General features: G+C 35.9%; 1 protein-coding gene across 2 annotated transcripts in view; it reads right to left on the bottom strand.

Annotated features, from left to right (window-relative positions):
* Positions 1–10,082: 10,082 nt before the first annotated feature.
* MYOZ2 (myozenin 2) overlaps positions 10,083–27,279 on the bottom strand; it is a 37,869-nt gene continuing 20,672 nt past the window's right edge. For both annotated transcript variants that reach the window (XM_006153100.1, XM_006153101.1), the window contains 3 exons: positions 24,631–24,760; positions 21,655–21,838; positions 10,083–10,510 (listed from right to left, as the gene is read on the bottom strand). In XM_006153100.1, coding sequence (XP_006153162.1) covers positions 10,276–10,510; positions 21,655–21,838; positions 24,631–24,760 — 549 coding nt within the window. In that variant the 3' untranslated portion in view covers positions 10,083–10,275. The remainder of the gene's footprint in view (positions 10,511–21,654; positions 21,839–24,630; positions 24,761–27,279) is intronic.

Genomic DNA, 27,279 nt, shown 5'->3' with positions numbered 1-27,279 from the left:
AGTCATTGAAGAAAATGTTAAGGAAGGCTGGTTTTCTGACATTCATTTCCAGCTATCGCCTAAATTACCCTAATGACAGCATTAAAACCATTTAGAAGACCAAGAAGACACAATGTTTACAGGCAACATGGTGTCATGCAAGGTCATGGCTATTATGCAGTGACAGACCTAGGTTCAAATCCTGACTTTACCATTTAATGTTTGTATGAGAAATTATTAGTCTCTCTAAAGCTCAGTTTTCTTTATCTGTGTTTAGCGGAGTGTTTTGGCTGACCCCTTACTGGGTTTCTGTGAACAGGATTGGTAGGATGGCTAGCCCCTATCACCCTGGTTTGGCATGGTTTTATACATTTTTTTCCCTGACAATATTTTGTAATCTGAGAGAAAGAGTAGAAGAAACATCTGGTGAAATTGCTTGTGTTTAGAAACAGTATGATACGGTAAAAGGAGCAGGGGATATTCCTTACTCTCAACAAATAGCCATGTGATTCTGAGTAGATCATCTCTCAGTATCTCTTTCTTAGTCCATGATTGAAAGAATTGGACTACATGGTTCAAAATACTAAAGACTGGATGTGAAGGGGTCTTTTCCAGGTGGTTATATAATCCCTAAATATGTGTCAGGAATGAAGTGCTCTGTATTGATAATGCTATTTTACTTTCTCAGCGACCCCAAAATGTTAATATTTAGATATAATTAATGTACTTATTTGGACATGGTGAAAGTGAGGTTCCTAGCACAATGTCTAGCACACAAAAGGCATTAAATAAACATAAGATGAAAGCCTAAATACAGGAACATAGTTAAGTATACTTCCTGGTACAGTCATGGAAGTACAGAAAAGTAGAAATGAGCAAGGGCAATATTTTCTATACTAATAAAGCCAGAAGGTTGAAAATACCTGAAAGTTGTAATTGTCATAAAGACATTCACTGGGGGGACCAGCAGATGGTGTAATAGTTACGTCGCTGGACTCCCATGTTGTCGACCACAGTTCAAGTCCCAGACCTGGCAGTTTAAAACTCACGCTGGGCACATATGTTTGTGTGCCCCAGATCCCAAGAGGAGAATGGACGAGAAGAGATTGTAGCGAGGCCATTCTCCTGAGGGGTCATTTCTCACTTTCTTTCTCTCTCTCTGTCTCTCCAGGGAGTGCACATGCCCTAGAGCAAAAATCTCTCTTAAATAAATAAATAATAAAGCCATTCACTGGAATTCTTATCCATAAATATCACTTAGTTTTTACAAAAATGTAAACAAGTTTTAGAACATTATTTTATATGTAAGATCATTTAAAATTGCAGGGAAGGAAAGGAACTGAGGTCAGTTTATTAAAACCAGTCACTGATCAGATGAGAACATTTAAGCTCTAGGAAGTAAAACTACCCAACCTCATGGTAGACACTGGTGGAACTGTGACTGAAATCCAATTCTAAGTATCTGGGATTTGCTGAGTGTGAAAAATGTTCCCTAAAATATTATGAAGTTTCGCAGGAAATGGTGTGCTTTTGTTTATTAAAATAAAGTAAAATTTCTTCTACATTTAAATGTTAGTGATAAGCCTGGTTGGTACCTTGGTACCCTTTGGAAAGACTAAGGAAGGGAGGAACATGAAGAGGTCAAGAGAATTTTACAAGTGAATATTTTCTTTTTCTGTATGGTGATATGCATGATAGCACTCTGACTTTATGAAAAACACTATGTATGGTGTTTGGAAATTGACCAAGCTGATTAGTCTACCCACAGCAACTTAAGAGATCTAAGCCTTTGTGACAAGCAAACACACTTTACATTTTGGTCTGACTTGTACCTAAAGCAGTTCTTTTCTAAAATATAATAGTAAAGCAACACAGTGTCTTTTCCTCTTAGTGTATTGGCTGAAATACTAAACCCAAAGGAAGTTACCCTGGAGAGCACTTTTCTTTGCAAAGATGACAAAAATATTTAGGGCACCCGTGTTTTGAAGTTGAACTTCCTTGTTGAAATTCACTTCACAATCAAAAGGGAAAGAAGGAAATAAAGAGTTATTTAAAAAAAAAAAGGCAATAAAATTATTTGGAAGTATTTAGTGACAGAAGTATTTTGAAGAATTATAAGTATATATAAAGGCAGAGAAACTAGAATAGTGAACTTGTTGTGCTCTTGAATCTTCCATTTTCTTAATTGCAAAACAAACCCTAAACCTGATATTATATTGGAAAAAATAAACAAACTAACTTGGCAAGTAAGTAACATCCCTAGTATGTGTTTTAATCTCTTGTTATACATTTTAAAATCAAAACGTTCTGGTTAAATTGTTTACTGTGAGTTTTAAATGTTTTAAACTTTTAATTCTGAAGAACTCTATCGAATTACTCATAATAGTTTTAATGTGATAGGGAAAAAGTCATTTTAGTTTCTAAAAACAGTGCTGACATTGAAACTACAAACAATAGTTAGCATTAGATAGAACAATAGCAAACTTTATTTTTCTTTTTTTTAAGGCTTTTGCCATAGGGAGTGTGTACTCACCAGAATGAGACAGTGAGAGGGAAAGTGAGAAATCATCCCCTCCCTGCCTTGGGCTGGCCACCAGCAATCCCTTCTCCTCCATTCTGCTCCTGGGATTTTGGGCACGCATACACACCTGCCCAGCGTGATTTTCAAGCCTGCTGGTCTGAAACTCAAACCATAGTCAGCCATGTGGAAGTCCATTACCTTTAACCACCTTGCCACAAACCTTTTTATTCTACAACCTAGAGTCAGCAGAATACTTTACACTATCATCCATACACATGAACACATAAAAAACTGAATCAGAAGTTGCAAGAAACAATTCCATAACTATTAGGGATGTACTCTGATATTCTATTTCATTTTAAATGTTGCTGATCATAACCAACTAAACTGATTTCTAGACCCCCAAACAGAACATAACTCTAGTTTGAAAGACATGGAGCAAAAGATTTTTATTAGAAAGAGCAATACTTACTCTTTTATTTAATATAGAATGGAAATTTACTCACATATGGTTCAGAAAAAAATATATTCATTTTGGTTTGATAATATCATGTTAGGATTTTTACTAATAAAAGTAATACTTCCTAGCATTTCAAAGAAGGACTTTACTCACTGGCTCCACATTTACTGACATGATTCCTTATTCACAGCTTTATTTCTCTGTAGTTGGTAAATATGGTTTACAGATTATTTAAGACTATATTAGGGAACCAGCAGTTAGCGTAATGGCTATGTTGCTGGACTCCCACGTGGTCGACCGCGGTTCGCGTCCTGGACCCGGTGGCTTAAAACTCACGCCGGATGCGTGTGCGTGCGTGCCCAAGATCCCAAGAGGAGAATGGAGGAGAAGGGATTACGGCGTGACCATCCCCCCTGGGGGGTGATTTCTCGCTTTCTTCCTCTATGTCTATGTCTTTCTGCCTGGCGAGTGCACGCACCCTATAGCGAAAATCTCTCCAAAAAAAAAAAAAAAAGGAGACTATATTCACATAGATAGAGATAAATAGGAAATAATTTACAATATGTCACAAGAAGACATGTGGATCATACCCATACAGATGACTGTATTTTCAACTGAGATAGAGAATAAAATAGTCGAAGTGATAACAGAGAAGTCAGGATTCTTGAGTTCTAACTTTTTACTTGCAATGTGAGATAGAGCAAATTTCTTAATTTTTCTTTTTATTAATTTTTTTTTTAATTGGTGATAGAGCACTTCTACATGTGTGAGAAAGAGGAAGAGGGATGAGAACTCTCCACAGGGTCTGTGTGTCTCAGGCTGACCAGGCCAGGGATCTGAATCGTGGACATCACGTGGGATCCGGTTTCTCTTGCACAGCACAACAGTGCTATATGGTGAGAGAGACTGTTTTGCCTTTTTTATTAACTACTGTAACCTTTGGGCCTGGTACTAAGGAACAACAAATAGTTACATAAACCTATCTGATTATGGAGACAAAATTAGTATCTATCTCGAAAATAATGCTTTATAAAATATGCCTTTGACCTCTTCCAGGACAAGTGACTTTGGCTCAAAGACCACCCTACCCTGTCCCAAGCAGCAACCTCATTGGATCTTCCTGAGATTGCAAGGTGGTCTAGAACACTTCTATACATCTCCATTTGAAGTCTTTTGACTTTCCCACTTTTCCTTGACGTCCTCCCTATTTTCTCACCCATAGAAATTTCTCCTAATAAATGCCTTCACTTTTAATCCCATCTTGGCACCTGTATCTCAGGGGGTCTGGACTAACACTTTATGTTAGGAAATAGTAATTGCCATAAAGAACCAGAAAAACACAGTAAGGGATTTGAAGTCTGCTCTCTTCAATAAGCGTGGTCAGAAAAGGTCTCAGGAGGATCTGTTATTTGGGTCACGTGAATGGAGGAAAACCGTTTATAGGGAAAGGTAAATTATTTCAGATTGTGTCATTGATTTGTGGTAGATCAGCATGCCAATGTCTTACTTCAAAATTGGCACCAGTAAATACAACTTTTATACGTTATTTGTAAATGATGATAAAAGAAAGTGTAAGGAGTGTCTCTTTGGGTGATAATCTGTATCCAATAATTGTGTACATATAGAACAAAATGACCCCAAAAAGGGGTGAAGAAAAGGCATCAGAGACCAAAAAACAACACAGTTAGCTTTTGTACAGCCTAGATTGTATTTTCTTTCAGCCTGCTTTACTCTGGCATTCATTTTTCTCCTTGTCCTTTTATATTTGTTTCACTAGTGACCCAGCAGTTTCTCTACTGATTCTTATTCTTCAATCGGCAGAATGACAATGATTTTATCTTTTTCCTTCTGACTTTTTCCAGTCCTATTTCCTGAAACATCTCCATTGTCTAAACTGTGATTGAAATGGTTTCAAAGTAGTGCAGAGAACAGAATAATATGTACACTTATTTGGACTTGAACTATAACCTCTTAGAAATACCCACTCCCCCCGAACACACATGCTTTGCCCATATGTACCAATCTTCCTATTGAAATCACATTACATTGAGAAGCCAAGGGATGTTGGCTTGAAATCTAGCTCCTCTATTTAAGGACTTCAAATTCATTTTTAATTGTCTAATAATATTTTAGTATAAGCCACTGAGATTTTTATACAGTTTTACTTTTATCCCCCTTACCTATGAAGTCGAACTTGCTTTAAACATTATAATTTTTAAAAAGATTCCTTGATAAACTTACAGTATTTTGATCAGTTAGTTTGGAATAGATTCCCATTGCTTATTCTTTTGGCAAAAGCCTGGCATTTTTTTCATCTTTCATAGAAAGTGAATTGCCCTTCTTCCTACAGAGTGGGGCATGTGGAGGGCGAAAGTATTTTTCAAAAGAAAAGAGCCATTCAAAGAAATACTTTCCTAAGCTTAGTAAAGGGTGGTTGTGGCCTAAAAACTGCAATGATGTCATGTAAGTTTTATCTTGCCTGAGAGCAGAGTGAGGAAATTCCAGAATTAATAAGTGTGCTGGTACTGCTGTGCCCTGAGTTGGAAAGTTCAGCATGTTCTTTTCATATTCACGACTGGACATTTTGCTCCACGTTAGCCTTGGCAAGAATAATTGGCTCCTTCCATTTACAAGCTACTAAAACATTTATCTATGGGTATACTTAGAAAATATAAAATTTGGGGGACCAGCAGATAGTGAGGTGGTTAAGGTGGTGGATACTCCTACATGGCCCACCACAGTTCAAGTCCCAGACCCAGTGGCTTTCTTTCTCACTTTCCCTCTCTTTCTCTGTGTCTGTCTCTGCTCAGATTTAAAAAAATAAATATATAAATAAATGAATAAATTAAAAATGGAAGAAAATGTAAAATTTTAAATGAATGCAAAAAATGATTACTTGAATAAAAATTATTGTGTTGGCAAGAATAATTGGCTCCTTCCATTTACAAGCTACTAAAACATTTATCTATGGGTATACTTAGAAAATATAAAATTTGGGGGACCAGCAGATAGTGAGGTGGTTAAGGTGGTGGATACTCCTACATGGCCCACCACAGTTCAAGTCCCAGACCTAGTGGCTTTCTTTCTCGCTTTCCCTCTCTTTCTCTGTGTCTGTCTCTGCTCAGATTTTAAAAAATAAATATATAAATAAATGAATAAATCATTTTATTAGAAAGTTTTAGTGTTTACCTATTTTAAAATAATGCTGTTATTTGATAAACTCTTTATGAGGCTTCTATTGTGCCATTTTTGTTCATTTTAATCCTTACGAAAATAAAAATAAGTCATATTGTTTAGTTATTTGATGAAATTATTTAGATGTTTGTTAGCATCATGAAAGGGTCACTATTTTAACTTAATTGTTTTTTTAAATTCCCAGAGGGCACATGCATTCACTCTAGAGAGAGAGAAAGCACCCCTCCAGGGGTCTTGGTTATGCCACAATCCTTTTCCCTCCATTCCTTCTTCCAGTCAGGATTCTGAGCATGCATACATATGTATCCAGCATGTTTTTCAAGACACTAGGGACAGGATTGGAACTGTGGTTGGCCATGTGGGATCTGACTCTCTTAATTGCTGAGTTATAGGGCTGACTCAAGTCACTGTTTTTAATAAAACAAATTTTATTGTATTATTTCAACCCTCTCTAAATGGCTAAAGTATATGATCAGTGTCACCATTTTCCCAATATTACCCCTTAAGGAGAAAGAAGAGAAAGAGTACAGAGATCCTAAGGGTGTACAATGCTGCACAAAAGTGAGCAAGTTTAATCAGAGCACACTTTTGTGTTTTTCTAAGTTCAAAATGAAACATATGCTTGCTGCTGAGTTGACATTCACACAGTCTGAGAGTTCAGCTTTGTATGATTATGAGTGCCTGTATGACTTTGAATCGTGACCTAAAACAACTCAATTTATGGGTGTATTTGCCCTTAATTATCATATGGAAGTTTTTTTTATTATTTTGGTTAGATGTAATAGAACAGTTGAAGGCCGAATTTTATTACTAAAGAGAAGTTATAACCCATGTGTTCTTAGAGGATTCATGTTAGTGCTGGTCTCATCAGTTCTTTCCTAAAGAGCTAGGCTTTTTTCAAGTCAGCTTAGTTCTCTAAGAAACAATTTTCTTATAGAAAAACAAGATTATTTATAATGTTTTTCTCACAGGATAATTATAAAAATGAAATCTTTTATACGTACATGCATATACTTGGGTTTAGAAAGCACTGAGTCTAGTGCCTGGCATGTAGTAGTCCATCAACAAATATTATTTCCTTATTTTTTCTTCTAATCTTCTTTGTCTTTTTTTCCCTATATTTCATATAGATGACTGAAGTAGGAAAAAATTCATAGTATTTCTGCTGTTGTAAAGGGACTATCAAATTTCTTCTGACTTTGAAAGATTTAGCTATTTTTCAGGTCAACGGAAAACCATCCAGAATTCCTTTTGAGTTCTGATTTGTGTAGCGACACGAATAAAAATTTGGCATTTCTAAAGGTATCAGCTGAACTAGAATTAATAGGTACTTCCAAGAAAGAAAAAAGCACAAAAATGAACAGAGGGTTATTTTATTTTCTACCCAATCTTTAAAACAAAAACAAAAAACCCTTAGAACTTGTGAACCTTTTAAATGTTCTTTTATGCGACTAAGAGTATTGTTTTTCAGCTAACATATTTCACCACCCCTTTTGTGGTGACTGGCAGAATGCTGATACTGATCATATATTTCAATTATTTGAAGATGTTGAAATAATGTAAGAAAATTTCAATTGTATTGAAAATAGTGATATTCATGATGCTAATAAATGACTAAATCATTTCCTCAAAATGCATAATTTGACTACTTTTTATTAAAGATGAAGATAAAAAATGGGGAGGCGGGAGCCTCATAAATGAAGCTTATTATAGATGCCAACATAATTATTTTAAAACAGGTAAACACCAAAGGTTAGAAATAATACTAAGATATATTAAAGATGTAGTTTAAATTATACAAGTCCTGTACAATGATAGTATATATCTATATATATTATTATAGTACTTTGTCATAGTTTCTTTCAACAGGTTGTATTTTTCATAAGCAAATTACAAATTTTTTTTCTACTTACAACTCCAGAGGATGATTAAAACAACCATCAACATGCACACTGTATACACAGACTCTTTCGTAAATACGTAATATTACTGCTTGGTATTTTCATTACTATATACTCTCCTTCCTATTTTTCTAAACATCCAGGTAGGCAGTTTTCTATGGATTTCTTCTCTGCTATAAACATTTATTGCAGAACTCTTAACTGAACTGAAATGGAGAAATTCATCTGATTTCTTAGTTTTAAGCTATTTTCTTCCTCAATCATGTTTTAGGACATGTCTATAACTTTATATTAGTTTGCTCTTTTATTTCTTGATTTTGTTTGTATTTTCCAGCATGTACTCCCTAGTAATTGTGAATTTGAACAGAATTCAAAAATTCAGCAAAGAAAGCTGCCAATTCAAATTACACACTCTGCCTCTCTCACATACATATATTTACATATGTATTAGCATATATTTTATTTGTCCTCACTCTTCTAAAAATACATACATAAAGTTGAACCTGATCAGTGAGCAACACTATAAATAAAACTTGGTCATTGTATAACATCCCTTCAATCACTGTTTCTCAGGCTCCTTGATTTAATACTAAGTAAATATGTTAATAATAATTCAACTGGAGAATATCATCTAGAATAATTATCTAGTGACTCAAAGCATGTTTAGAATTCTAAGAATAACTAATGAAAAGGCATCATCCTGATATACTGTTTTATCATGGTCTCCAGAACATTGCACCTACCCCTTTTCTCCATCAGTACTATTTATATATCATTTTCCACCACTTTCATCACTTAGACAAAATTCTGAATGAGTCTACATATCTTGCACTGAATTTTGAGTCTAGATTTCACTTGAAAAACTTACTCAGTTCAGAAGAAAATGATTAACAGACACAAGAATGCATGTTTAAAAAATGGAGTAAGTTGTAGAATGATGTATCTCAGCAAAGTGAAAAATGTCACTGACAATTCAGTAAATGCTTCCTGAAAAAAAAAATGTTAGTTGAACTATTATTGAATGCACACAACATAATGGCAAATAAGATGAATATATCTATATCCTAATTTGATTATTATGCACTGTATGTATGTTTTGACAAACCATACTGTACCCCACAAAGATGTATAATGGTTATATGGAAACCAGAAATCACAAAAAAATGAAATAAATAAAAGCTTCCTAAGTGAAAATAAAACTTATCCAGGAATAAATAGCAGTAAATAAAACAAAGATAGGGGACTAGCAAATGGTGTTAATGTGCTGGACTTCCACATGACCGACAGTGATTTGAGTCTCACACTAATGGCTTGAAAATCACACCAATGGAACCAGCAGATGGTGTAATGGTTAGGTTCCTGGACTCCCACATAGTTGACACATGTCCAGTCCCAGCGCTGGCAACTTAAAACTCATGCCATGCACATGTGTGTGTGTTCCCAAAATCCTGAGAGGAAACTGGAGAAGAGATTGCAGCATGGCCATCTACCCTGGAGGGAAGTGATTTCTCCCTTCCTGTCTCTCTGTCTCTTTGGCAAGCACATGTGCCCTATAGCAAAAATCTCCCTTAAAAAGAAAAGCAAAGGGAAGGGAAGGGAAGGGAAGGGAAGGGAAGGGAAGGGAAGGGAAGGGAAGGGAAGAGAAGAGAAGAGAAGAGAAGAGAAGAGAAGAGAAGAGAAGGAAAAGAAAATAAAAGAAGAAAAGAAAAGAAATAGGAAAAAGGAAAGAAAAGACAAGTAAAAAGAAAAATCATCTTGGGTATATGGGTGTGCTTGCCCAAAGTCCTGAGAGAAGAAAGGATTGTGGTGTGACTGTCCCCCAGGATGGTGATTTCTCACTATCCCTCTCAATCTCTGTCTCTCTCCTCTCCAGGGAGCACACGTGTCCTGTGGCAAAAAACTTAAAAACAAAACAAAAGATAAAAACTTTTGTAGTCAGTTACCTCTCATCTGACCTTTCACAATGAAATGGATTATTTAAACCAGATGAAAACAAAATTATGAATGAAGACAAGTGAATTGAAAGTTTTTTAGAATAATATTTTAAATTATTTATTAGTATTTGATATGAGATTGAAATTAAAGGCCATGAAAGAAAAAAATGCTAAATTACCATTATATTATTGCTACTTGTGAAGAATGTAAGTGGGTTTGCCAGTAAATAGAATAAAACAGCAACTTTTGAAATCAGAGATTTCTGTGGCACATGCAGACTTCTTTCATAGGTCTTCTGACTCTGGGATGGCGGTGTCATCTGCAGGCTCGGTTGTTATCACTATAGGAATATTCTCAGATATCCATCCCTTAGGAGTCCTGTTAAAGGACCGTCTGCCAGAAAGAGGATTGGCAAAGGCCATGAACCTGGGGTCTGTTAGCAGTAATAGCTCAAAATCTGGAACTTTGAATTTAACCATTTTTGATGCTTTTTCAAAACCTCCAAATGGGGTGGCAACTCTGTGGGAAATAAAGAGAAAAAGAATGAACAAATATTCAAATATATTTGCCAGGAAATAGAAAATAATTTATGATTTTATGTGTATGTTATCATGATCTTATATTTTTAGTATGGGTTTTAGTTTTTGACCTCTGACGCAAGCATTTCTATTTAAGGATCAGGCCTTTATGACAAAACAGATTTTTGATAACAAATGAGTGTAAAGCCCTTATGTATGTACTCAGAGTTTTGGACTAATTTACTCCCTGTGCCCTGAGTTCATCACTAACATTTCTTTTCTCTATGCTTTTCCTGAAAATGTCTCCCTTATTTAAGGTGTGTTCGCCTGACCTTCTCTCCACTTTGGGATTTCCTGTGACCTTTCCATTCTAATTTCCCTCCAGCTATCCCAGCCTACACTCCCTTAGCCAACTTCCTGTAGCATCTATTGCTTTATGCCAGTCACTTGGTTTTTATGATAGGGTGCTTTGTATTGTCAGCATCTCTTTTTAAGAATATAATTTGGAGGCCAGCCCTATATTGCAACAGTTAAGCACTATGCAGAAGAAACTGGATCTCACATGACTGACTGGGGTTTGAGTGTTACCTTGGTGGTTTGCAAAACACTGAGCATGCATGAGTTTAAAAAATCCTGATGGAGTGAAGAATTGGAAGAAAAAGGATTGTGACGTGACCAGGCCCCATTAGGGCTGCTTTCTCTGTCTCTAGTGGTGTAACTGAACCACATGATAAAGGTCCATGGCACATCCACGTGCCTTTGATCTGTGCTGGCTGAGACTGGGATGGATTATAGTGTGAGGACTCTTGTTGAGGGTGCCTGTCTTCCTATCTCTCACTCTCCACCCTCTGTTTGTTTCTTTCTCTTATGGAATATATAGATAAGTGAGCTTAAAAAAGAAAAAAGAATAAATGTTTTAGCAGCTTGCAATTGGAGGAAGCCAATTATTCTTGCAAAGGCTGGTTTGGGTCATTACTGAATTACAAATTCTTCAAGGGCTAAAAGTATGTATATGTTTTTTATCTTTCTATCCCTACCTCAGAAACTTCAAAAAATTTTCATTTGTAATATAAATAAAGTTCAACTTCCTTATCATAGTATCCAAGTCCCCACAGAAGCTTCTGGCTTTGTTTGATTTAAGCATTAATTTATTTATTCGTTCAGTGTCCGGTACAGTTCTAAGAGCTGTGGTGAAACGTTCCATTTTTATAGTCTGGTGAAGGAGACAGACAATAAATAAACATAGACATATAGAGAAATACTCAATAGTGATAAGAGCTATGCAGAAGATTAAAATAGGATGATGTCATAGTGAATAACTGAATGACTAGCTAGTTACTTTTTTCTAAATCATCAGAGAAGAAGTCTCTGAAGAGGTGACATTTAAATTGCTGTCAGAAGTTAGTCATACACATTATGACTAAAGGACATCAAGATTTCTAGTAGAGTGAAGAGCTAATGCAAGAACCCTGGAGCAGAAATACTGTTGGTATGTTCAGGGAAACAGGCTCTGTGTTGCTAGACAGGTGGATGAGGATGGGGTAGAGCAAAGAAGGGACAGTGAGGTAAATTGTGTGGGGCTTCATCTGAGTAAGGATAAAAGTTTCCTTCGAAGTGTGAAGGAAAACTATTGTAGGATGATAACCAGGGGAGTGATATTATCAGATTATATTTATAAAGGTTGTCTGGCTGCTGTTCTTGTGTGAACAGATTATAAGAACAAGACTGGAAGGAGGGATGATATTGCAGCAATTCAAGGGAGAAATGCCTTGGGTTGCAGATGTTTTCTGTGAAGACAGAAATAAGTGAGTGATTTCAGGCAATGTTTTAGAGGTAAGGTCAACAGAATTTGCTGATAAATTGTAAGGGAAATAGAGCTATCAAAAACAACTTGTATGTGTAGAGTTTTAGCAATGGGCTGTGGAAGACAGAGAGGAATAGGTTCGGTGTATAAGTGGAAAACAATGCAGACATCGCTGTGGGGAGGTCAGTCACACAGGCTTTGCCCTGTACACTTCCAGGTACTGCGTTCCAGCCAAATTTAATGACTGCTGTTCTTCCCATGTGTGATCCGCTCTCTCTCTGCCTTTATTTATACCCTTGTTTTTGTTTCTTCTTTTTCTTCTGCTTGAAGAGATGATGGTGTTTTAGAGCAGGGTGTTGGGAAGCACCGCACTAAAGCTGTTGGGAAATGGCTGGACATATTTTGAAAATAAGGACTTGCTCATGGGATGGAGTATGGAGGAACAAGTGGGATTATGGAGAAGTCCTAGGCTGTTTACTTGAGCACTGGCGAGTGTAAATATGCCATCTATTGACATGAAGCAGACTGGAAAAGGAACTGGTTTGGGACTGGAAATCAACAGTTTCATTTTCCATGTTAATTTTGGTTTGTTTGCTAGACATCCTGAGAGTGAGGGCTCATGGAACGCTGAAGCTCAGAGAAAGGTTGAGGGCTGGGCATATAATTGGCAGTGTCAGGAGGCAGATAATATTTAAAAACCTTGCAACTGCATATGCTCACAGCCCAGAGAGAGTAAATAGATACCGGGTGGTTTAGTTTAGTTTAGAAAGGGAGGAGCCAGTAATAAGTGCTGAGAAGAAAGAAAATCTGAAGAGTTTGGTGCTTTAAAAACCCAGGGATGGGTCATCCTGTGGCATGGTGATTAAGGCACCTGGGTCCTACATGGCATGGTTCAAGTTTTGGACCCAGCAGCTTGAGAAATACACTGGGCATGTATGCATGTATTTCCAAAAATCTCTAAAGGAGAGAGAAATGGAGGAGAAAAAATTGCAGTGGGACCATGCCCCAAGGGAGGTATTTTTTTCACCCCACTCCTTTCTCTGTCTTTCTCTATTGAGCACTTGTACCTTCTGGAAAATTAACAAAGAAAAAGAAAAAGACAAGGAACAAATTTATTTTTTGGCAGACAGAATGACCAACCATGTTACATGTTGCTGTTAAGTTCATTAAATTGCTAACTAATTCACTACTGGGTGTGATAACATGGGGATTAGCTTTTTAAGTACAATGGTGGGATACAGTCCTAACTGAAATAAGTTCAGGAGAGAATGAGAAAACAGAAAATAGAGACAATAAATGCAGACAATCTTTTAGGATTTTTTTTTACTATCTAGGAAAAGGAATAAAAAGAAATCAGAGGTAATTGGAAGAAGGCCTGGGGAAGGAGGATTTTTATTTAAAATGGAAGACATTTATTAATATGCCTGTATACTGATAGGAATAATCCAATAGAGAGAAAGAAAAAAAAATGGTGCATGTAAGAGAAGTGATAATTGCAGGATAAGTCCTAGAGCAGATGAGAGAGGATGGGAATCAGTATGTAGTTGGAGGAGCTGAGTTTATGAATGGCACCAGGAGTGATCAGCTATTTGGCAAGACAAGGCAGAATATACGGATTTAGACTCACTCAGTGGTAAATTTAGTAATAGAAAAACGAGGTAAGTCCCTTCCAATTTGCTTCCATTTTCTTAGAAAATTAACAAATGAGGACTTCAGTTGAGAATAAGGAGTGGGTAGAGTATTGAATATGTGGGGGAAGAGGGGAAAGTATGGGTTGCCTTCCAGGAGACTAACAAAGTGAAGTGGCCAGAGAATGTTGCTGGAGTGCCTGGCAGTAATGAGATCTATTTAAGGTGAGAGAGTCAACAAAATTGTGTGGTTTTACCCAGCCACTTTCTTTTTTGGGGGGGGATGGGGAGGGAAGAGATTTTTGCTATAGGGCACATGCAATCATCAGAAAGACAGAGAGAGACAGAGAGACAGAAAGCGAGAAATCACCCCCCAGGGGAGATAGCCATGCCGCAATCCCTTCTTCTCCATTCCCCTCTCAGGATTTTGGGCATGCATGCACGTGCACCCAGCATGAGTTTAAGCCACCAGGTCTAGGACTGAGCTGCCATAGACTACTGGGAGTCCAGCGGTTTAGCTATTATGCCATCTGCTGGTCCTTCCCCAGTCACTTTCAACAGGTGCTTTTACCTGACTTCAGAAGTTGTATACAACAGTTGGAGAGAGAAGAAAGGGAGGTGAGGGTATGTGCAATGAAACACTGGGTTGTTTAGAAAGTCATGACATGTTTTTGTATAGAAGAACAGAAAAATATTATCATGACTTTCCCGAAAGCCTAATGATAAGAATGATGCACTATAGATCTGTTTAGATAAGGAGATAGTGTGGGCAAAGAGGTTGATAGACTTGGACAACTGGGATAGCTTTGGTGCATGAACCTGAATGCCTATTGATCAGAAAGACAGAGAGAGACAGAGAGACAGAAAGCGAGAAATCACCCCCCAGGGGAGATAGCCATGCCGCAATCCCTTCTTCTCCATTCCCCTCTCAGGATTTTGGGCATGCATGCACGTGCACCCAGCATGAGTTTAAGCCACCAGGTCTAGGACTGAGCTGCCATAGACTACTGGGAGTCCAGCGGTTTAGCTATTATGCCATCTGCTGGTCCTTCCCCAGTCACTTTCAACAGGTGCTTTTACCTGACTTCAGAAGTTGTATACAACAGTTGGAGAGAGAAGAAAGGGAGGTGAGGGTATGTGCAATGAAACACTGGGTTGTTTAGAAAGTCATGACATGTTTTTGTATAGAAGAACAGAAAAATATTATCATGACTTTCCCGAAAGCCTAATGATAAGAATGATGCACTATAGATCTGTTTAGATAAGGAGATAGTGTGGGCAAAGAGGTTGATAGACTTGGACAACTGGGATAGCTTTGGTGCATGAACCTGAATGCCTATTGAAGTAAAGGGATAAATGAACAGTAAGAATATAAGGTAACAGAAATTGGAATAGTTGACACTGAAAATTTGGAAGCCATACAGATCTGGGCCATGACAAACTTTAAGAGAAGCCATGAGTAACTGAGGTGGAGTTGAGAAAATGATCTCTCTAGGTGAAATAGTCAAAGACATAAAGAGGCAGAGAGATTAGTGAGTCATTTACATGGATATTGAAGCCACCAAAAAGTGATGACAGGAATAGTACTCTAGAGGAAGGCAGTGTATCAGATACTAAAATGTCCATTGAACAATGAGAATGTCCACAGAGTGGATAGATGGTCTCAACAATAGCTGTAACAGATAAAATGGTTTCATTTAGTGTAGAGTCTTATGTCTCTTTGGCCCACAATTTTCCTGTCTTCTAGTATTTTGCTCCCCTCTGGAGATCAGTATGTTTAATTTTCTATTGCATCCCTTGTCAGAATGATTGACCTAATTTTTCTCCCAAATAATGGAACGAAGATACAGCTATGAGCAGATCACTGATTTTACTCAGTAATCTTAATCTGATGTAGTTTTTCTACAATCAGAAGAGACTTTCATGTCTAGGACCTAACACCATTATTCTGGAGGAAAGAGAGAATTTTAAAAAGAACTTTTAAGAACTTCTATTATCATTCAGGTACTTTATGATTATTAAACTTCATAAAGCATAGTAATGATGAATTTGAAAATTAATTGAGTGGGTATTATATGCCAGATACTGTTTTAAGTGCTTCTCAAACTTCTCACTTTGGGCTCTTGTTCAAGTACAGATGTTAATTCGATCAGATTAGAGAGGCCCAGAGAGTCTGCATCTCCAACCATTTTCTAGGTGATGCCAGTCCTGCTGTTTTGTGGCCATGCTTTGAGACAAAGACTTCATATGATTGTTTCATTAAATTCTTACAACAACCTTATGAGTCTCTTCTTTTTATATCCCCATTTAACAAACACAGGAAATTTAAATGTCTTGCCCAAGTCACCTACCTATTAAGTTGTGAAATCAAGAGTTTAACCCAGGCAGCCAGACTCACTGGATTCCTGCTTTACTAGTCACTACCCTATAACACACATCCACAAAAATAATTCTTAAAGAGCACTGTGCTTTCTCAGATCACTTTCTAAATAAGGCAGTGTTTTTAGGAATTTTAACCCACTTGACTGTGTCTAAATGATATCAAACCAGGTAGCTATCACATCAATGACACAATTAGCTGATTCAGTATCCCACATTTTGTTTCCTGATTTAGTGACCTGAAGAGTCTTGATGACTCAAATTTGATTTGGTACAGAAGAAAACTTATTTTCTTGGCTGGATATTTAAGATGTCCAAGACAATATTTATCATTTTAGAAACATGTCATTGTATATTGATAGTTCACTCATCCATTTATTCAGACAGCAAATTACTGATTTCTTAACTTGTTTAGACACTGCTATGTGTTCAGGTCAAAGATGAAAAGTTATGGGACCAGCCGGTGGGGTGGTGGTTAAGGAACTGGACTCCCACATAGCCAACCATGGTCCTAGTCCTGGACCTGACGGCTTGCTTTCTCACTTTCTGTCTCTCTCTGTCTATCTCTGTCACTCTCTGGTGACTGCACATATCCTGTAGTAAAATGGAAAAATAAATAAATAAGATCAATAATTCTTTAAGAGAAAAAAATGATGAAAAGTTACAGTAGATCTTAACCTCAGTGAGCTCACAAAGAGTGAAATATGAGGCAAAACCACATGGAATAAGCTGGTTACTCTAAGAAAAACATGTCCTTAGTGCAAAAGAACCTAGGATAGACAGTATTTTAGTCTGCTTGATGGATCAGGAAAGTTTCTTAAGCATAGAGCCTTGATAAGGAATAGCTACATAATTTGTAGGGCCAAGTGCAAAAATCAAAACATAGTGTCCCTTCTTCAGAAATTATTAAGAACTTCAAGACAGCAGCAATAGCACACTAAGCTAAGCATAGCTCTTTTAAATGTGATACTGTGTAACTGCATAGGTCATACAGGATACAGTTATGTCTGGGTTTTTTCTTTCTTTCTTTTTTTTAAAGGTTTTTACTATAGGGCATATGCACTCTCCTGGAGAGAGAAGAGACACAGAGAGGAAAAGTGGGAACTCATCACCTGGGATGGCCATGCCACAATCCCTTCTCCTCCATTCTTCTCTCATAATTTTAGGCATGCACATACACATGCCCGGCATGATTTTCAAGCCATGAGGTCCAAGACTCAAATGGCAGTTGACCATATGGAATCCAGGGCTTTAACCACCACGCCACCTTCTGATCCTCATTCTTGGGATTTTAAGAATGGTATCCATTAGATACAAGAGACTAAACTTGAACCCTTCTATATTTCAGTTTACTTTCATCAATTAATTGTGTGTTAATTCCCAAAATGATTTTACTCATTTATTTATATATCTCTGAATCAAATCTAAAAAGAAATGTCCCTCTGCTTTAAAATCCAATCTTTTTGCTTGGCATTTAGTGGGTTTCTTTTCTCCTTTTTTTCCAGTTCTGTTTTCTTTTCCTTTTCCCTACCAATCTGTGGGTGATTTTCATCTCTTATAAATAAAATATTTCCTTCCATTTCATCACCCATCTCCTACATCCTACCACATATCCAGGGAAAACCTGCTGTATAGAAAGTGGTTTTTGTTTTTCTTTCTTTCTTTTGGCACCATTGAAACTGTAACCTGTTTGCATTTCATTGCCTTCAATACACACAGAAAGACCATTTAACAGAGACATAAGCATTCAAAATGAAAGAATACTTGCAAAATATTAAGATCCCTAAAAACAGTTTCAAGTTTTAGTGAGACTTAGTGAAATAAAAATTTCCACAGAAAAATTTGAGATATTCTACTAAAAAATAACTATGCATTTTTAAAATTTCATAACATAAACATTTCAAACATAGGTCTGATTTAAAATGTATTTTGCCATCTATGCAATGAATACTAAGTCTGTTTCACTCAGATCCACAGTTAATAGGTGATTTTTAATTTATTTTGATGGATCACTGGTAAGATTGCATTTGTAAAATTTAATAGTACTGGATATTTAATATACCCACAATAATATATTTTTAAAAGTAAGTTAAATGGCTGTATAGAAATATAAATAACTTATTCTACTAAATAGCTGTGTGTGTGTGTACTACATTTGAAGGTATTAATTGTATAATCAGAGAATTTATGTTACAGATGAAGAAATAAGGATAAGGAGAGGTTATATGGCATGCCCATAGTCATATGGCTTTTTGTGGCAAAGCTGGGACCCTCCTAACTCTCAGTTTGCCTTTTTCTCACGTTGTACCAATTTAATAGTACTATTTGAATATAGTGTACAATTTGAATACACTCAAAAGAGTACAAGAAGACAAAGCTGAAGCTGGGCCAGTAGCCTACAGGTTAATGGAGTTGAATCCCAAATGACTCACTGCAATTTAAATCCTGGCTCTGGTGGCTTGAAAAACATACCAACTGCGTGTGCATGTACCCTAAATTACAACAGAAATGGAAGAGAGGGGATTACACCCATTTAGGGGGTAGTTTTTTCCCTCTTTCTCTCTGTCTCTCTGTCTGTCTCTGGCAAGCACACATGTCCTCTGGCAATTAAAAAGAAGAATACAAAGTTGTATCAACCTCTGGGCCATTTTAAAATTGCAGTTATGATTGAGGGTCATTTTCATTCAGTCATTATCACTGTTAAATGCCATACTATATTTTACTCTTTGATGCCTTATGAATAATATCTAATAATTATGTATAATAATGTGAAACTAACATACATTATTTTAGTCTTTGAAAGGACTTTGGGAATATCTAGAAATTGCTTATTTTTCTCTTTCTCTGATGGTCCCATTTGCTTTTTAAAAAAGATAGAAAAGAATAAAGTCATGAGGCCAGCAGGTGGCATAGTGGTTAAGGGCGCTGGACTTCCACTTGGCCAGTCACGATTCAAGTCCTGGACCTGGCAACTTGTTTTCTCACTTTCCCTCTCACTCTCTTACATTCTGTTCCTCTCTGTTCAAATTAAAATAAATAAATAAATAAATAAATAAATAAATAAATAAAGTTAAATAATTCTTTAAAAAGTCTTAATATAACATGTTAAATTATTTAATAAACAGGAGAAATAATACTTATTACATTTTGTCTTTAAATATATAAAAGCTAAATTCTGTAGGTTAAATAACCTATTGCAGGGAAAATATTGACTCAATTTATATCTGGAAATTACCTTAAATTTCTTTTAAATGACTGATTCTATTTACTGGACTAATACAAAGAATGGCTTTTCTTACATTTCATTTTTAAAGGCTAGATACCTATTGAGATTACTTTGCCTATGTGATTAAAAAGAATTTTTTTTTCTTTTAGAGATATTTTTGCTGTAGGGCTCGTCCACTTGCCAAAGACACTAAGAGAGACAGAGAGACTGATAGCAAGTAATATCCTCTCAGGGAGGATGGCCACACAGCAGTTCCTTCTCCTTTATTCTCGTGAGATTTGGGGCATGCACTCACATCTGGTGCCTGGTGTGAGTTTAAAGCTGCCCATCCAGGACTTGAACCAAGGTCAGCCATGTGGGAGTCCAGTGATGTAAACATTACACCATCTGCAGGTCCCCTTATGTGATTTTTTTTTAAATAAAAATTTTATTGAAATTTAAGATACCTGAAAAATATGCAAATTAAGGATCAGTAGATGGCGTAATGATAAAGTCGCTGGACCCCCACATAGTTGACTGGGTTTGAGTCTCTGACCCAGTAGCTTAAAACTCACACTGGGCATGTGTGCATGCCCAAAATCCCAAGAGGAAACTGGAGAAGGGATTGCCTTGTGGCCATCCCCCTGGGGAGTGATTTCTCACTTTCTTTCTGTCTCTCTCTTTCTCTTTGGCAAGCACAGCAAAACAAACAAACAAACAAACAAACAAAAACAAAAAAAATACACAAAAATCATTAGGTAAAAGTGAATGAATATTATTTATTTTCTAATTATTTGTTGCTAATATATAAAAATACAAGTAACATTTATGTTGATCCAGCATTCTTACTTTTTGCCAAATTTTGTTGCTAATCCTAATGATTTATCTCCAGCTTTTTTTGAAATTTCTGTGGACATAACCTTTGTTATTGATAAATGATGATTTTTTTCCTTTTTGTATAGTTATACTTTTTATTTATTATTCTTGTTTTATAAATCAGGGTCGACAAACAACAGCTTTGTTTAAAAATGAGTATGTTTTTATTTTAACTTTTACCTTTAAAGGCTATTTTTACTGGATATAGAGTTATTGGTTGGCAGTTACTTCTTTCATTATTTGAAAGGTGCTACGCTATGTCTTCAATAATTTCATCTGAGAAATCAACTGTCTTATTTGTCGTACTTTTAAGATACTTCTTTTATTAGATGGGCCTACAGTCACTTTTCTCTGCCATGTCTCAACTTTTCTTTAAATGCTATAGTTTTCCTAGTTTTTGCAATAGATTTTTACTAATACAGTAAAGTGTGGAAACTAAAATTTGAATAGGACAATAATTTCAAGTGCTAAATATGATTGCTATCTAAATGCAATTTGTGTGGTGTTCCTTTTGTAAATAAAATATTTACTCCTTAATTTATCCATTTTTAAAAGATGTTATTAAAAAGCCTATAAATTGAGTCTATTTTGTTTTGTGGGTATGAAACAGCATACTGGAAATATTTTACTCTAAAATTAAAGTCAAGTGATCAAACAATGGATTATGAGACTACTAGAAATAGCTACAATGGAAATTATTAAAAAAAAATAAAAATAGAGGAAAAGAGGTATATAAACTCTACTTTGGTATTATTTGGCGATACTTTTGGTACTATAACTTTTGGGTTGAACCTATGCAGAAGTGTTAGCTCATTAAATCTTGGAATCTTATACTTGGCCTTAATATCTCAAAAAATACAAATTGGAATTTGAAATTACACAGTAAATTCCCATAATCCTGTATGTGAATTATTTCTATTTTTGAATAGCATTGTCATGTGAATTAACATATAAACTATTATCGACCTTTGAATTAAAAATTATTATTAAAATACCATTTTTAAAGTGTGGGAGGATAATCTTGATGTTGTAACAGTGATAGTTTCTGAATCAGTTCCTTCATCTTCATCCTAAAAAGGACCAAGTTTAAAAATACTAGTAATAGTGCAAAAATAAGTTTTGACCTAGGCTTAGAAGAGCTCCTATATTATTTCTTTTTCTTTCTTTTTTTTTTTTTTACCGAAGGATTCCATTCTCTGTACCATGATGAAAAAATTATATGCCAATAGTGTCACCCAGGATAATTGAATTACCTGTTAAAGCTCCTGTAATCAGGCAGTTCTGCCTTTCCTTCAGGCTTGAAAAGTTTAGGGTATAAAGCCTCTAAAAGCTCTGGATCACTGCTAATGGCCTGTTCCCAGGGAGATTGATAGTACTTAGGGACAGCTGTGGTGTTGAATCTTTCAGGAGGAATTTCTTTCAGTGGTCCAGAATATCCTTTGGAAAAATATAACAAGAATAAGTAAATACAGAGTGCTGGAGAATTACTAAACACCACCTAACATTTTTGCCATGTTTAATTTTTCATGCTGGGGGTAAATTTACAAAGAATGTATCCCTTTTATGATCACTCAGAAAATAGCTGTTTGAGTGTTAAGATATTTTTAAACTCCTTTAAGTTTATGGAATTTTAAAAGAAATCACTTTTCTTAATGCTTAACTTTTCTTAATCATACAGTTATTTTTTTTAGACTCTCTTAGTATGTGTTTGTTCAGGTTAAAGTGTTCATTTAATGTTTAGAAAACTGTACTCCTTATATTGATTTATATTAGGCCTTAGATGCCACAATGAACTGATTTAAAAATGTGTGTTGAGTGCCTGTTGTCTAGACTCTGGGGGAACAGCAATGAAAACATCTCCCTCCTTTCAGACCTGACTCCTTCAAAATGATACTTGGGTCTTGTTTACCCTAAATTGTGGAATGATCTATAAAATATTTAAGCTTCCAAAAGGCAGATTAACTCATTTCCACTGCCTTACTCAGGCCCTGTTCTTATTCTTTAATGTATCCATCTCTTGTTTAATCTGTTCCTCGAGATTTTTGCTATGGTTTGAGTTTGCCTCTCCTACCCCAACTTGATGTATTGAAGTCTGGTGAACCATTGTAATAGTGTTGAGAGGATAAAGATTTAATCTAATTATGCTGTTCAAAGGTGAGGCCTTTGGGAAATAAATAGGTATCAGAGTGAGGCCCCATGATTGGATTCTCATGAGTTTATAAGGAGACGAATGGACATAGACTTATGCTCTGCTCTACTGATTTCTTGCTATGTGCTGTCCTGTGCTACCTTGATATTCCACCAAGTACCTTACAGGACATGACCCCTTGACCTTGGATCTCCAGAGCCATAAGCTAAATAAGTCTCCATTTTTGTAAGTTATCCAGTCCCAGGTAGTTCAGTCGTTAGCATCACAACAGACTAAAACAATTTCTTACCTAACTTTTCTTCTTCTAGTCTCACCTTTTTGATTTATTCTTTTCAAGAGAACTAAGAATTTTCTGCAAGTACCATTTAAAAATCACACAAATTCCTAGCATAGACATTTTAACCCTTTTAACCTTTTACAGTTTTTCTAAGAGACAGCCATCTACTTTCCATCTACACTACCATACTGTCTAGTTATGTCCTTACAGTTTTATCTTTCACCATGTCAAAACATTTTACTACTTTTAGGGTTCCCTGATGGTCCTTTTCATTCTAAAATACTTTTCATTTTCTTTCTTCAAACATACCTATCTTCTCTATGCTAGAACACTTATCTCTTTCCAAAAATACCTTCCTTGATAATTCCATCCCTAGGCAATTGCTTGTGATTATTTCATTTTCTCCAAATTACTGTATAGCAAACTATCTTATAACCCCAAACTTTTCTTTTCTGACTCTATATTACATAGACATATGCTAACACTTAATAATATTACTTCTTGAAAAGAATTCTAGAACTACTTTTGATAAATTTGCTTTTTATTTTAGAAAAATAAGACAGATTGCCAACTTCAAGATAAAATTATTTAACATTTTAAAAATGTACTTCATACATTACTCTTGAGGAAATGTTTGAAATTTCAAGGACACATGCTATAAATTATCTTCAAAAGCTGTTGCTAAACAGAAAATATAATTTTTATGAAAGATTTCATATTTCAGTATCTAACAGTATTTCTAATTAACATATATTATCCTGAAAGAAAAGGACATGCTTCTTTTCTTTTAAATAATAAACCTACACCCTTTTTTATTTAAAGAATATTTATTATTTATTTAATTTTATTTGTTATTACTATCTATTTATTTATTTTAATTTGATTAGAGAGAGAGGAAAGGAAAGTGAGAAAGCAAGCCACTAGGTCCGGGACCTGAACCATAGTCAGCCATGTGGGAATCCAGGGCTTTAACCACCACACCTCCTGCCATCCCTGAAACCTACACTGTTAAGGAACTGTATAAAGTCCTCCAAGGGTGCACAGAATAATGAAAGTGATCAAAACAATATCTATAAGGTCACTTCACATGAGGATCTTAGAATTGGGAACCAGATTGGTGTTTTAATTCTTTATGCTCCCATAGACATTCATAACCTCATTTTTAAATTTATTTTTATTTTTTTGGCAACAGGATACATGTGCTCACTGGAGAGATAGAGAGACTGTGAGAAGGAAAGTGAGAAATCACCCCTGGGGGGAATGGCCATGCCACAGTCCCTTCTCTTCCATCTCCTCTTGGGATTTTGGGCATACATGCACATGCGCCTGGTATAAGTTTCAAGTCACTGAGTCTGGGTACTTGAATCATGGTTGGCCATGTGGAAATCCAACACCTTAACCACTACGCCACCTGTTGGCTCCCATAATTTCAGCTTCTTAATTTTTAAAATGAGGTTGGGTGGTAATTAATCTGTCACAAAGTTACTGTGAAATGAAAGGCAACACAGCATTTCATAAACTATACAGCCCTATACAGATAGAACTTCAATATAATTACAAATAACTTCATTTTCAAAATAACAGGTGATTAGAAATAAATACAACAGACCATCTGAAAGGACATATGGATACTACAAATGTTTGTAGGTCCTCATCTTTATATTTATCTTGAACTTGCCCACAAAACAGACATTTAATAAGAAAAGCTGTGTCATTTAAATACCATTAGTAAAGACTTCAAATGACTTGAATCATAGCTATAAGTACACACAATGCTATTCTATTTGTAAGGAGATTGATTACCTGGTGCAATGCTGTCTGGATTTGGAGGGCTTCTTGGATCCGGGGTGTTGGGAGGTGTCAAGGGAGCTTGCTGTGAACCACTTTCTAAGTTGCTTTCATCCAATTTCCCATTCTGCATAGCAATCCTGTGCTGTATTTGATTAAAGTAAACTCGGATGAAACTCAAAAATGGTAGGGACACTAATAGAAATCATCTATGCCAGACTCCATTTGTATATTTAGAATTTAAATAAAATCCCACTTCATTTTATTGAGAGGCCTTCATAATTTATATGGTAATATGATTGAGCAGTTGAAGGAAAAATTTTGCTGATATCAATCTAAGGTCTTTTTTACTATAATAGTCCACTTAATACTAATTAAAACTAAATTAATTAAGCCTTATAGTGTGTGTCAGGCACTATGTCTTGGGTTCATCTCTATTATTTAATTTTCTATTCACAGATCTCTGTATGATAAATCTATTTACTTTTAAAATTTTTACTGCTATAATAATATAGAGCATATTACCAAATATTTTGGCTTAGTAATTCACATAATATCATTGTATCTTATTGGGACTTTAGCTAGATTCTTTAATATGTAGACACTTTTAAAATTTAATCTGAAATTTTAACAGCAGTTATATGCACCAAAACAAAAGCAAAACACTTATACTTTAATTTGCATAAGCTTGTAGAAGAAGGAATTTGTGACTTAGAAAGTAAAATGCTAAAAAGAGACATTTGTCTTTCTATGTGCTTGGTAAGTTTGTTTTTTAAAAGAATCTTAAAAAATTTTAAATTGCTTTATTTTTAATTGCCAGAGGACTTATGTGCTTGCCAGAAGGAGAGAGGGAGAGAGAGGAAGGAAGAGAGAAAATACTCCCCAATGGGACATGGTCATGTTTAATTTTTTTTCCTCCCTTTCTCATCTCCATCAGGATTTGGAACATGCACAAGCATCTGGTTTGTTTTTCAAGCCACGTGGCTGGAATTCAAACCTGACTGGCCATATGATATCTGTCTCCCAATGCACAGTGCTTAGCCACTGAACTACGGGGTCCTGGTGGGATGGAGAACTGGAAGAAAAGTAATTGTGGAGTGACTAGGCCCCCTGGGAGATGGTGCTTTCTTTCTCTGGTGCACACATGTGCTTTCTGGCATTAAATAAATAAATTGCTGCATTGTGTCCATAAAATAAGTCTTACCAAATTTACTCATTATCGTACTTACATTACTTTCAAGAATGTTACTGCTAACCTTCTGTGACATTTTCCCCTGAATTAAAGATGATCAAGAAAACCAGCTCTTTCTAGTTAGTCATACATTACCAGGAGACACCCAATACCTCTATTATTATCATTAAGTATACAATCAAAGTCTTATAATAGGTAGTGACTTAATTATGTCATAGCCTTAAATAACAGCCTTGCATCATCTGTGATTCCTTTCAGAAAAGTTAGAAAGACAAATGGAAATATTTCTTCTTATTTCATTTACGGTTCCCCTAAATAAAATATGAAAGGGGATCAGCAGTTAGCGAATTGGCTATGTTGCTGGACTCCCACGGTTCGAGTCCCAGACGCAGTGGCTTAAACTCACACTGGGCATATGTGCATGCATGCCCAAGATCCCAAGAGGAGAATGGAGGAGAAGGGATTGTGGTGTGACCATCCCCCGGGGGATGATTTCTCACTTTCTGTCTCTCTGTCTCTCTCTGTCTTTCTGGTGAGCACATGTACCCTATAGCAAAAAATTCTCTCCAAAAAAAAAGAAAGTAGTATCTTATAGATTAAAAGCATGTGTGTTTAAAATGCATATATAACAATTTCTGTTGAAATAGCAATAGAATTGAGAATTTCTATTGAAATATTAATAAAAATAATTACATAATTTCTGTTGAAATAGCAATAGAAATAAGAGGGCTTTTACAAAAATCTGTTTACACTTTGCACCAAATATTAGGTCGTCAGGCAAATTATGATATGTTTTTGCATAGAAAAACAGAAAAATACATCATGACTTTTCCAATGACCTAATACATAATACAAGTTATTTTTCCAACAAAATAAATATATATTCAGAATCTTTTTTTTGGGAGAGATTTTTGCTATAGGGTGCATATGCTCAGCAAAAAGCCAGAGAGAGACAGAGAGACAGAAAGCAAGAAATAACCCCCCCCCTGCCCCCGGGAGGGGATAGCCACGCCACAATCCCTTCTCCTCCATTCTCCTCTTGGGATTTTGGGCACACACGCACACGCGCCCAGCATGAGTTTAAGCCACCAGGTCTGGGACGTGAACCACGGTCAACTACATGGGAGTCCAGTGACATAGCCATTACTCCAACTGCTAGTCCCAAGATTTCTACAGATTTCAAAAAGTCTGATATCTTTTTACAGTGATTTAAAAAAACAAATTATCATGGATTTTGTTTTATTTTATCTTCCTTTTCTTCCTTACATTTTATTTTTCTTCGAATGCTTATTTCCTTCACACATATTTTGCTTTTTGCCTTTTTGTTTAAGAAGTAGATCAATTTATGGGACCAGCAGTTAGTGTAATGGCTATGTCGCTGGACTCCCACGTAGTCAACCGCGGTTCGTGTCCCGGACCCGGTGGCTTAAACTCACACCGGGCGCGTGTGTGTGCGTGCCCAAGATCCCAAG

The sequence above is a fragment of the Tupaia chinensis genome, unplaced genomic scaffold, assembly GCF_000334495.1.
Source record: "Tupaia chinensis unplaced genomic scaffold, TupChi_1.0 Scaffold000362_1, whole genome shotgun sequence".
Taxonomy (NCBI): Eukaryota; Metazoa; Chordata; class Mammalia; order Scandentia; family Tupaiidae; genus Tupaia; species Tupaia belangeri.
The sequence above is the reverse complement of the archived record's forward strand: the minus strand, read 5'-3'. Positions and strand labels throughout refer to the sequence as shown.